The sequence below is a fragment of the Polistes dominula genome, unplaced genomic scaffold (assembly GCF_049000335.1).
Source record: "Polistes dominula isolate Pdom_NZ unplaced genomic scaffold, Pdom_raw_medaka contig_26, whole genome shotgun sequence".
Lineage (NCBI taxonomy): Eukaryota > Metazoa > Arthropoda > Insecta > Hymenoptera > Vespidae > Polistes > Polistes dominula.
This window is the reverse complement of record NW_028300939.1, coordinates 1781622-1795545: the sequence shown is the minus strand read 5'-3', so window position 1 is coordinate 1795545 and position 13924 is coordinate 1781622. Positions and strand designations below refer to the sequence as shown.

Here is a 13924-nt window from a genome sequence, read left to right as displayed (position 1 = left end):
TGACTTAAAGACGTGTGTATCGGACTGATTGTAGTAAATATATAAGATCACAATGCTTACTTCATCTTGTAATTGATCTTCAATGGCTGTTGCACCTAATAAAGTTAAATTGTTTTCAATGAGATCTGCTGCATGATCGAGTTTACTTTCACGATTTGTCATGCTGATTGATGCATTATGATAAGTGTCACGCCATCTCTGATAAATAATAATACAAAGTATTATATATTTTTTTTTTTTAAATTAAAATACAATAAAATGTGTATTTGAAAATATACAGTAATTCAATTTACCTGATACAAATTTTCAGGTACTTCGGTAGAAGCAAAACAAAGAGTTCTTAAACCATCTGTTGCAAACGTTTCTAAATGTTCCAAAGTTGCTTCACGAAAATCATCTTCTGATTCAGTATCATCCGGTGATTTTGGATTTAATCTTTCATAAATTACAGAATCAGCTCCTTTACATAAAAGTTTAATTTGTCCTGTTGGCGTTTTAACTATTACAGACATTCTTTTTCTAGCTGACGTAAATTCTATTACGTTTAATATTTCATATCTTAATCTTTCACCTAAGGCGATTATTTCCACGTATGCAGGTGTTCTAGTATCGAATATATAATTATATTTACGTGCGCCATCAACTAGTGCTCGTTCATCTACAAAAAAAAAAAAAAAAAAAAAAAGAGAAACATATTAATAAGAAAGATTGTTCAATTAAAATTATTAATTTTTCAATGATTAATATTATGAAAGTATGAAAAAGATGATACCTGGTGATGCTGCATGATAAATTATATTGTCATCTATTTTTTCAGGAATGACTGTATGACAAACTGACAACATTATCATAAAATCATGCAATATGGATGCATGATTATATTTCTTTTTATCAGCAGGACGAGATGAACCTTTGTTTGCCCTTCCTTCAAGAATATCTTTAACTAATTCACTATTACTAGCACCTGGACTATCGATATTACCATTTGGTGGAATGGGAAGGCTGTGGAATCGTTTCTTATGTAAATATTAATAATAAAATATTGTTAGTTGAAAATAAATTGTAAAAAGAAGAAGAAGAAGAAGAAAGAAAACAAACAAACAAATACAATTTCTTTTTCATATATATATATATATATATAACTCACTCATATAATCTGCCACCAACAGAACATCTTTTAAATTCCATAACATTTCTCGTAAGTGTACCAGTTTTATCTGTGAACACATAATTAACCATTCCAAGTTCTTCATTGAGATTACTTGTACGAGCCATTGCTGGTGTATCAGATTCAGCATGATACATTTCAATATCCATGTTAATAAACGTTGCTTGAACAAATCTAACTACTTCTAATGTAACTTGCAGTGAAATTGGAATCAAGTTGTTGAACAGTATGATGAATGTTAGAAGATTAAAAATGAAGTTCTTTGTCATCTCCTCTGAAACATATATATATATATATAAATAAGAGAAAGTAAGAATACATGTAAATTTATAAAATAAAAATTGATAGGTTTTAATATGTATGTGTGTGTGTGTGTGTGTTTACCATTTAAACCCAAATACCAAAGTCCTGTACTATTTGCATTTGTCCATATAACATTGAATATTGCAGAAAGAAGGCACAACAAAAGTAACATAAAGAATAACATGAGAATTTGTGTATTAGTCAGTCGATCTAACGTAGATCTTTTCAATGGTGCAGTTGATGTATTATTTTGCATAAGTTTAGTATCATGACCGGTGTATATTACCACACCAAATATCCATTTTGTATTTCTTAACATAGCCCCTCGCAATAATAATTGATCAGGTCCTAAAGCTACACTCCTGTAATAAACAAAAATCATCTAGTAAATTGTTATACAAACAAAGTTATATAATATTTTATTGTTACTTACTGTTTGTTAGTTTCTCGAAGAACACCATGAAATTCGTATAAGTGTCTATTAGGTGGTTCACATTGTATATTAGCACGAAAATTCATTAATTCAACTGTATCCAAAAGAATAGCTGTATCAGTGTGTGCTTGTCTAATTTTCAAATTTGTTTCTCCATCCAAATTGGCTGTTTCTATGAACGACATACCCTGTGGCTCTGATGATGATAACAAGATCAAATCAGCAGGGAAGAAATTGTTGTTGTGGACCTGGTTATGGAGAAAAAAAACAAACAAACAAAATAGATTACAACAGGAAGATGTTATTTAACGTTTATTATCACAATGATATAATCTTAATGCAAATATAGGGGTTAACCTTAACAACATCTCCAACAGCAATGTTACGCCATTGAATCCATTGCCATCGTCCATCTCGTAAAACTTCTACTTCTCGCATATTAATCTCATCATCTGCTCTATGCCTTTTCTATTAAAAAAAAAAAAACATATATATATATATATATATATATATATATATATATATATATATATATATATATATATATAGTTTATAATTTATAATAAAATTGAAACTTAGTTTGATAAACTTACAATATCTTCAACGATTTCTTTTAATGCTGAAACACTCAAAATGAATATCAATGGGACCAAAGTTGTGTAACGTCCTGTTGGTGATACATCTGGTATTTGCTGTAATAAAAAATATTATTAATTAGTATGCTTAATGATTATCATATAAGAAACTTATTATAGTAACATAAATAAGCATTGATATAAATAGCAACGTTAATTAACAGTAAGAACATAATTGAAGTGTTTAATTAACAAGATAAGTGTTTGATTTTATAAACAAATAGGTCAAATAAAATGAAAACAAAATTAACGTGCATCTAATTTCAATAATTAGCTTTGTCATTTTAATTAATGATTAATTATCAATAAGGTAATGCATAAGATCATCTTTACCTGCATAATTGCAATGAAGAGGAAGAAACAATTACTGTATCGACGAAATTGTTCAAAAAGGAACATGGGTATGAAAGAAAGTATGGAATATTTGGCCGTGGTGATGTGATTATTTTTATATTTGACTGGTTGATGAGGTGCATTGACAAAAACCACTCTATCATCTCCATCATCGTATGGGTGGGAGGATGGATCTTCACCTTGTGATTCCCCATTTTCCGCTCTTATTGGCCCTATTGTTGTTATAAATAATTATTATTATTAATATCTTGCTCGAACAAAGAAGGGAGGAAGGAAGAAAGGAAGGAAGGAAAGAAGGAAGGAAGGAAGGGGGATATTATTATTTATATTTATATATTTAGAAACAACAAATTGATTAAAGCCATACGACAAGTAGATTATTTTCAATTTATCATGGTAACGCATTATTTGACTTAATGCAACCAATTTTCTACAATGTTATTTTATCTTTTATTCTTTTATAAGAAGAACAGTTTGATCATTTTCTCTCGTTAACCATATAAATGGCAATTGCATAGGTTCACACGTATTTTCACGTTTAATGTATACACACACATATATATATGAAGCAAAAAAAATGCAAGTAAATTCATCAAAACAACAAGATTATCTCAAACTATTACAAGATTCAAATCATTTTATACATTAATATTAATAACTTTATAAATAATAAAAATTACATGCTACTATAAATATGTGTGAATTCATTTAATTATAAAAATTCTGTCTTTGCAATTGCAAATATAATTACGACTTACTGTTCTGATCGTGCAAGTAAAGGTATATACGAGATCTGAGTTCGTTGAACCATTGCACCAGCTTTGTACTCGTAATATCCATGACGGCCGGTTATTTGTCTCTCTCTCTCTCTCTCTCTCTCTCTCTCTTTCTTTCACAGCATCCTTCTTGTTTCTTGATTACGATCTCTACATGCATAAAATGCAATAGTGTTCGAGAACAAGGACTTACGAATACAATAAAATTAGATGTAGTGAAACACTGTTATCTATTTTCTTCTATCTCTCTTTCTCTCTCACATACAGACACTTTCTTTCTTCTGTCTCTCTCTCCTCTCTCTCACTCTCACTCTCACTTTCTTCTAATAAACACGAAGTCAATTTTCTTGATAACTGATTACATCAAACAAACGTAAATCACTTGAAATGTATCTTGATGAACTAGAAAATGTTTCTATTACTTCTTTTTTTTATCTCTCTTTCTCTTATTTACAAGAAAAAACTAATAAAACATCATCGGATTACAAATTCGAATCTGATAATGGAGATTTGGATGATTACTGTATCCTGTTCCGATAAACACGACAAACAAAATCCTTTATCTTCTAAAAAAGAAGATAACATTGCAAGATTATCGATATAAATAAAATGTGTAACTATATTTATTTTATAACAATTATTTTTTTAATCACTTAACACAACACAAACTCGTAGAATGAAAAAGATCGTCCCTCTTGTTATGATGTACTAAAATGACATCTGATTGGTCGTGACGTTTGGGGTTAGATTCGCGACGATCATCGATTTTTACAAATCGATAATCGATATTTCGATAATTTTAAAGCGGCAAATTTTGAAACTGTTTTAATATTATATCATAAAATGTTGGAATGAAAAATTTATGATGTTAAGAGAAATGTGTATTTTTAAATATTATTATGTTAGTTTTACAAAAAGAAACTAACCCCAAATATCACCATATTACAAATTCGAATTTAATAATAAAGATTTGATGATTACATCTTCTAAAACGAAAAAGATCGTCCCTCTTGTTATAATTTACTAAAGTGACATTTGATTGGTCATAACGTTTGGGGTTAGATTCGCGACGATCATCAATTTTTACAAATCGATAATCGATATTTCGATAATCTTACGCGGCAAATTTTGAAACTGTTTTAATATTATATCATTAAATATGGGAATGAAAAATTTATGATCGTAAGGGTAATTTGTTTTTTTTTTTAATATTATTATCTATATATATATATAGATAGATAATAATAATGTATTATATATATGAAGTAAAACGAGCTGCGATATATCTAGCAATTTGGAATGCCTCTACGATCGATCCAAGGTCGCATTACTCCACAGAGGCATAACAAGCGTACACATACACCCCTTTTATATACTCGGAAAGACGTTATACTTCGTAGAACAATTTGCATCCCTGAGAAAGGCGTGGTCGCTAATAACACCCTTTTTACAAGCTTATCAACTTTGACTTGTCAAATACGATTAATGATAACTCGATAAGGATATTACATTTCAAAAGAAAAGAAAAACCTTTATCTTCTTTTCAACGAACTACAAATATATCATTCGAATGCATGCACGCACGTATGATTAACTGCAATTTACTCCTGTCGTCCTAATTCGAATGCGTGTCATTTTGCTTGGACACGAATGATCGTTCAGCACGAAGATAAGATAAATGTTCATCTAATAACATAAGAGATCGGAACACAGATGACGTATGAAACTATCAGAGAAAATCATCCCGAAATCAAATTAACCCGATGTGTATGACCGATGCCGCCAAAGACTATGACGTACTTTTCAAATGACGCCATTATTCATTTAAAAGAACATTAAATTATACTCGCGAAATATGAACTTCGTATATATATATATATCTTTCTCTCTCTGTTGATTAAACATATTATGGAACTGCATAATACTATTTTGTATATATCCTTGATGAACTTACATATACTCTTTGATAACGCATTTCCTTTTGAAATACCACACACACACTACACAACTTCCATTACTATATATATATACAACCACTTAATCCGTTTCATAATCGGATACAGTAACGTTTCAATTAATGAAATTGATATTCAAACGTGCTATTGAAATTATTTATTCAATTGAAATCTTATTAATAGTATTAAATCCGATTAATATTCATTACATGAAACGTTAAACGAAATAACGTGATCAAGATACATTATCAAAGTGTTTTACATCTTCTGAATGTTTATGGATATAAAAATTCAAAAAAGTAAACAATTTAAATGACAATAACATTGAAATAAAATAAAAGATGAAAATGGGTTTAGAAAACTCGTAGAAATCTTGCGATCGATCTCAAACCTTTCGTCTAGCTTCACGGTCACGGCCTCGCTTGAAAGGTGGCAGAGTACTCTCTTCGTGTTTCACAAACACACACCCACGTTGGATGCACTCTAATGCACTTGCTTGCTTTACTCACTCATTCCCACTCTCTCTCTCTCTCTCTTTCTACCTACCTATTTATCTATCTATATATATATATATATATATCTATATTTACCTCCCACAAAAGATAATTATTCGTACGGAACGAGTTGACAGATAGTTTATCACAAACAAAACAACTAAATAACAATTGGTTTACGTCATCCAATAGACACCGGAAGAAGAAAACTTATGAAATATTCGATGATGTCACACACACCCCTGTTTGTATGATGATCCGACGTACACGCGTGCACGTGTGTCACGCACTATTAAATTTGCCGGAAAAGATTTGGTAAATGTATGTGAGAGAAAGAGAGAGAGAGAGAGAGAGAGAGAGGGGAGGAAGGGGGTTAAGGTGGAAGGAAGGAAGGAAGAAAGATGTCCGATTTAAACGACAAGGCTCGAATAATTCAATTAATTTGTCATACGTGAATTAACTTCTTAAGATTATAATATCGAATAGGTTGGATAATAAAAATGCACGAGATTGCCGCCTCCCGTTTCTGTAAAGACTGCTCGAACGTTTCCTCTTCCTCCTCCTCCTCCTCCTCCTCCTACATCTCCTCTTTTAGTCACGGTTTATGCACCATATAGAATGAACACCGCAACGATGATACTAACGCATACCTGTACATTTTTATTAAAGTGCCCTCTATTATAATTACAATCAAATGATTGGAAGATAATTCGTTGATTTTAATTGGTTATTAATTAATTCGAACGACGAATCAGAAATGCGAAATGTTATATATGCATTGATATATATAAAATCGTATAAAGGATTGTTTTGAATAGAACGCGTGACGTGATTGGTCGATCTTTCTCACATTTATCAACGTTAAATCAATTATTATTTCCAAGAATAAATTAAACAATAAATTAAAGAAAAGCTATAATATGAGAAAGAGATAATTAATTATCGTATACTGTAATTAATCAATTATGACATTTTCTACGATTTAATATAATGCATACAGGGACTACCGTGAAGACGAGCCAGCCCTGCGGATTGATGAACGCGCATGCGCTTAATGTAGGCAACAAGTTGGTGTCAGCACCGGGCTTTTACCCCTTCCCCTACAGTTTTTACTTACACTATTACATTTAAAATAATACCGTGTGTATGTATATGTGTTGCGAGCAGTATGACGTCGATAAACACACAAGCAAACAAATGCCCAAAACCGATAGGCCAAGGACACGCTGCTTCCAAGCGTCGACTATTATGCGCGGGAGCCTTGAAATCAATTAATTCAGGAATATCAAATTCACGAAAGATAAAATAATGAAAATAACACAAAACATGAATTAATTATGATAAAATAAATAACGCGATCAAATTGATCTATTATTAATATCAATATTCAAAAATATATGTATAATTCTCTACTGTATATTAAATAAAAAATTATATAAAACAAATTAGCTAACAAGAGTTGTTTATCAATAATAAATTTCTCGTTAAGAAGAGCTAGTATTACAAAGTATTAATTATTTGTTAAAGAAATATTCTTAGATTTTATATTTACAAGATGTTATTTAACAACACGTAATTGCTTATCTCGAGGAAAACTAGTCGTAATTAAGGATTATCTTGGATATTAGAAAATCTTGCAATTATCGTGTGCAATCATGCTTCTTCATTCGATAGGCCCATTATTTTTGTAGACATATATATAAATCATACATAAGAATCGATAGGCTTTCGTTCAACAAGTGTACATTTATTTAACGAGGAAACATCGTGCCTGGTTGTGCTCTTTAAACCTCCATATTTCTTTTTTTTTCTGTTTCGATCAAGCGATTAAAATTTATGAAGCTTAGTCAATAAAATATGCAAACAATTTCGATATTATACTACGTTGTTGTTGTTGTTGTTTAGTTAAAAATACCTCAAATATAATAAATATGATACAAATGATTTTATTTTTAATTATCGCAACAACAAAAATTGATATAATATAGTGAAATTGTTTGAAAATTAATGCAACATCAAAGATATCTACCTGTCGTAGGCGTAAACATGGATGCGCCATTAATGGCTTGCACTCTATTTAAAAGATGCAAACGATAATAATCTTTGATATATAACGAACGTCACACGTCTAACAATGACCTAATAAACAAGTCTATTCCATACGAAACTCATTTCCATTTCTTGTATTTTAAATTTTTCTTCTTTTATATTATATCAAATATTTCGACACATTTATGATAAGAATTTCAAGTCAATAACGGTACTGTATCAACAGTCAAATGAGTCAATAATAGTACTGTATCAAATCAAATATTTTATATTCATCGACATTTTGATACCTAAAATAATTTATTTAAATATATTATTATTATTATTATTATTATTGTTTCGTATGAAATAGAAATGAATAATAAAGAAATAAAATTAAAAAAAAAAAAAAAAATGGTGTACCTTCAGAGTTTAACTCGGAAGCAGGTGTTTCCTGTAATTCGATGTGTTCCCGAGTCTTGCCTTTTCCACTGTGACGTAAAAGAGGATCCAGACGAAGGCCTATATTATCAACATTATCGATATTTCCTAAATCGATCGGGCTACCTATAATATACGGTCCGGCAGCAGATTGGTTAGGTTGATTGTCCTTTGGGGCTTCATCACTAATACGTGTGTTGTTACTGGTAGTTGGTGATGACAAAGAAGGGTTGTTACGGATTAAATTGCTGCTGTTGTGTGGTGAGGTTCCATCCATGTGAGGAATGGATGAGAGATCTGGGGGTGTATATGGTCGCAATGGAACGGGACTGGGAACCCGGGGGTTCCCCCTGCCAGGTAGTTGCATTGAACGAGCTGGAGCCTAAAACATGCAACAAATGAAAAATAAAATTATACAAACATTTCATTTATTTTCATGACAAAACAATAATTATTCCTTGTATACGCATGTATAAGCAGAAAATAAAACTATGCTAAGCAATGTTTGTTTTTGTTTTAATTTCTATTCTAAATAATAATAAATAATTGCTAAAAAAAAAAAAAAAATTATACTAAAATGTATTTAAAGAAGTTTTGATCAATCAAAGTAGAACACACCATTCCTAGAAACGGTTTTAGTTATTGTTTCTTTTCAGAATACGAATACCGCGAAGATGATGAATTTTAATGTAAAATTTAGCGGCCTTCGAAGCTAGCAGGTGAAAATAGAATGCGGAAACGTGACCACCACCACCACCACCACGAATGTGGCGATAGTGATCTTCTTCGTTCTAAATGCCACAACCGGTTGGTCGGCAGCTATTATTTTCATTTGGATGAGTGAACTAGAAACATGCATTGATGCTACAAAACACAATATGACTAAATTATTTTCAAAGCAATTATATTTTTTATTCTTGTAAACAAAGTTGATGTCAACAATATTGGAAAAAAAGAAAAAAAAAGAAAGAAGAGTACATAGAAAAAAAGTTCATAGAGAAAAATAAATTGGACGTTGGTTGTCTGGGTCTGTTTCGTTAGGAAAAAAAAAAAAAAAATATAAATCAATAAAAGAAAAAGTTACACATCATTTTTCTTTTTAAAAATTAATTATTTTTTCTAAACGTTATTATACTCTGTCATCATTTCCGTTTTCTAACGTTAATAATTAACGTTATGATATTATCGATAAGTGACACTTGGTGTGTACCTTTTGATGGAAGTGTTAACCAGCTAGCTAGACAAGTATATATATATACTTGTTCATATTATGTACATATTCATATACATATATATCTTATCTTAATATATATAAATTACGTGTCACGTTGTTTGTCCGCAATGGACTCCTAAACTACTGAACCGATTTTAATCAAATTTTGCACACTGTGTGCAGTTTCATCTAACTTGAAAGATAGACAACAGATCTCTGTTAGTTAGATAAGAATAAAGATAAAATAAGACTTAAAGACGCGTGTATCGGACTGATTGTGAGCCACAGCAATGCGTGGAGGGGCACCCCTAGTATATATGTATATATACACATGAATATATAATGTAAAATATATAAAATATATGTAGTATATGTAAGTAAATATATTCCCTAGTATATGTAAGTGCGTGCAATGATTTATTGCTTATTTACTTATGATCATTTTCTCAGAGTGAAGGTTTAAAACAAAAATACTAAATAAATAAACCATAAGAAGAAGAAGAAGAAGAAGAAGAAAGCTCGTAAAAGAAAAAAGACTCAGCTGTTCTAAGATCTCACATTGTAAATTGGAATAAGCAAAACTTGGAGAATAATACAAAAAGCTTGAACGAAATGAGAGAAATAAAAAAAGATACAGAATAGCAAGAAATAAAATTGGATTCCACCGAAGAAAAGTTTAAGAAGAAGAAGAAGAAGGTTGTTGATGATGAATTTTTACTCACTACGAACAAACGATTTGTCCTAGATGTATTTTTAAGTGGCATTCTTCTTCCCATAAGTTTAACGATCCTGATCACATGAAACCCTATAACACTGTGTCGTAATTTCTATCGGTCCACCACCAATGACGTCAGCGTTCGGAAATAAGTCAATCTTTCCCTGTCGTGAGCCCTGCCAAACCAACTAAACTCAAAACACGTGGGCAAGTGTGTGTGTAAGAAATTATATCTTCAGAGAAAACGTATATGTAGATATAGATATAGATATAAATGTATGTACGTGATTGTTCATCGTTGTGTTGACTGGAGGATAAATTCATTTTTCTAATTAAAAATATGATTTTTATGTTATAAAAGAGTTAGAGGATTTCAATAATAAAAATTAGATTCCACACTTGAATAAATAAATGTTCCTTGTAAAAATGTTAAATCAGGATTATATATAAACCATGTTATTTATAAACTTATATGATGATATTATTTACAATTGATCTAAGTAGTTTAAAAAAAAAAAAGGAAGGTTTATATTATTATATAAAAATTGTTGAATTTAAATAATAAAAATTAGATTCTATACTTGAATAAATATGTTCAATAAATAAATATAAAAATAAATAAAGGTCCCTTGTAAAAATGGTTAAATCAAGAATATAAACCGTGTTATATTTATAAACTTTTATAGGACGATATTTTTTTCTAATTGATATAAGACTAATTCGAATAATAATCTATTAAATAAATATTATGAATTAAAATATAACTATGATGTTATTATATAAAAAAAAAAAATAACAAGAACAAAGTTCAACTTCAAAAAATCAACTTACAAAGATTCTTACTTTTTAATTATATTTTATTCTAAAGAAGTAAACAAAAAATAGATAAGGTATTATCTTTAAATAATTTTAGAAACACACTTCCAACTTGTCACTAACACGTTTTCTACAAAACTAACATAATATATATATATATATATATAAACCAATATAATTCTTCCAAAAATTGATTAAGATTCTTAGTTTAATATTATCTTGAATTCTAACGAAGTAAACAAAGATATATAAGGTATTATCTTTCAATAATCTTAGTAATCCACGTTCAACTCTTCACTAACACGTTTTCCACAAAACTGACTTAATCTGAAGCTACTTTTACTATTATGTTGTTGATCGTTGTGTAGTAGTAACCATTCGCTGCTGCTGACTAACAAAAACCATAAAACAATTTCGAATAAATTTCGAATGAATCAACAAAGTAAAAAAAAAAAAAAAAAGAGTGGGGAGTTAACACTTGTATTTTTAGATAGAAAAATAAAATATTCAAACGTGAAACCTTATTGTTTTCTTCTTTTTTTGTTTTGTTTTGTAATAACAGATATTAGAAACATAAAAGAACCAATGATGATAATAATGATGATGATGATTATAATGATGACGAACAACGAGGATGACGACGAACGTCATGGAACTCACAGCAAAGACTAATGTTCTTTTACTAACGTGAACGCGACTTTAACAACTATAGATATATATATATATATATACATACATATATACATATATATATATGTACATACATACTTACGTGCAACATGATATCATGCGCTTCGACGGCTGATAGCAATGTAACGAGAAAATGAAATACGATCGATGTTTTACCTTAATAAAAAGAGAAAAAGAGAAAAAGAAAGACAAAGAGATAGAGATAGAGAAAGAGATAGAGAAAGAGAAATAAAGAGAAAGAGAAAGAAAGAGTGAAATCGATCAAAAGTATTTGAAATTCGATCGTATCGATTGTATCATATATTCTTCTACGAATAATACTTTTATAATTTAATTAATTTTAATTATCTAATCGGTAGATAACATAATATGTATTTATATATATATATATATATATTAGATATGTTATAAAAAAAAAAAATATATATAAAGTGATTCTTCAAAAAATCAATGTAGATTCTTATATTTTTTATCTATTTAATTCTAAGGTAAAGGAAGATAATTTATATGATTGATATAAATACAATTGATTAAATATCACATAATACCCTATATATATATATATAAAGTAATATTACTATGTTACTATTTTATATGATTTATATTATTACTATATATATTATTATATATGTAGTAATATGTATTTTATGTAAGTATTATTTTACTTACGTATGTGTTAAATATTATAGACAAGATAATATATATAATATGTATAGTATATATTATATATTAATAATATAATATATATAATAATATAATATATTATATAATAATATAATATAATATAAGTATTAGTAATATATATATATATATATATATATATATATATATATATATATAACGTGTGTGTGTGTGTGTAATATAGATAGCATAAAGTAAGGTGAATAGATTGTCGATAATAAATTGCTTCGTGGTTACTGAGAATCTCGAAAATTGCCTACTACTAGTCAAATGCTAAATAATAGAAAAGAATCGATCGGATTTGATTATTAGGTCTGAAATACCAACGTCATCTAGAATAATGTATTAAAGTACAGTTAATTTCATGTTTTTTCTTTTCTTTTCCTCTTTATTTTATTTTATTTTATTTTTTTTTTTTCTATTCTTTTCTTTTCTTTCATTTATCTTTACCCTCTTATCTTAAAATAGAGGTCAATCGCCAAAGGATGCCCTTTGAGAGAACAAGAATATTCCCCAAAGTATATCATAACTTTGTAATCGTGTAAATGTCAATTCTCTCAAGTACAATTAACATATAACAATACAAAATATAATTTTACATTGAACAAAATCAAATCATTTTTTTCTTTTTCTTTTTTTCAACAACTACAGAAAATTCTTTTACTTCTTGTATTCAAATAGAGTTAAAAAAAAAAAAAAAAACGAATTAACGATTCAATTGAATTTCAATTTGTAAACAAAGATCTGCTGATAGACTAAAAAAACAAAAATTAATGGAAAAGAAAAAGAAAAAGGGAAAAGGAAAAATAATTTTTCAAAAGAAAATACAAAATACAAAAAAAAAATTGCAATTTGATTTCTACATCTTGTTTCGAATACACCAAATAAATCAATAAATAAAAACAAAGTAAAATATATTTAATAAATAATATATATATATATTATCATCGATTATTAAGTCTCAATTGAAACCTTCAAGATTTTTCGTGTCATTACTATGAATCATTTATATAATCACACACACACACATACATATGTATGTATGTATACATAAAATATGATAAAATATGATAAGCAGGAACAAATAAGGTGTGGTCTTCTATTACCATTTCTGTCCTTCGTGAAAATAAGGCGTGTACAGTGGTCGTACCTTCGTGTTTACAGTTGGTAACGAACAATTTCGAACCCCTCTAATAAAAAAAAAAAAAAAAAGAAAAGAAAT

General features: G+C 28.8%; 1 protein-coding gene across 9 annotated transcripts in view; it reads right to left on the bottom strand.

Annotated features, from left to right (window-relative positions):
* Positions 1-13924, bottom strand: part of ATP8A (ATPase phospholipid transporting 8A1) — a 30952-nt gene that overhangs the window by 10594 nt on the left and 6434 nt on the right. For 2 of the 9 annotated variants that reach the window (XR_016176247.1, XM_015332379.2), the window contains exons 1-11: positions 10523-10678; positions 8570-8969; positions 2873-3105; positions 2498-2596; positions 2262-2372; positions 1905-2152; positions 1553-1833; positions 1148-1442; positions 773-1002; positions 294-658; positions 61-198 (exon numbers count right to left, since the gene is read on the bottom strand). Coding sequence is in view for 7 of the 9 variants with exons in the window: in XM_015332379.2 (XP_015187865.1) it covers positions 61-198; positions 294-658; positions 773-1002; positions 1148-1442; positions 1553-1833; positions 1905-2152; positions 2262-2372; positions 2498-2596; positions 2873-3105; positions 8570-8969; positions 10523-10576 (2454 nt within the window). In the remaining 2 variants the exon portion in view is untranslated. The other 7 variants (XR_016176248.1, XM_015332380.2, XM_015332381.2 and 4 more) reach the window with 7 other exon arrangements.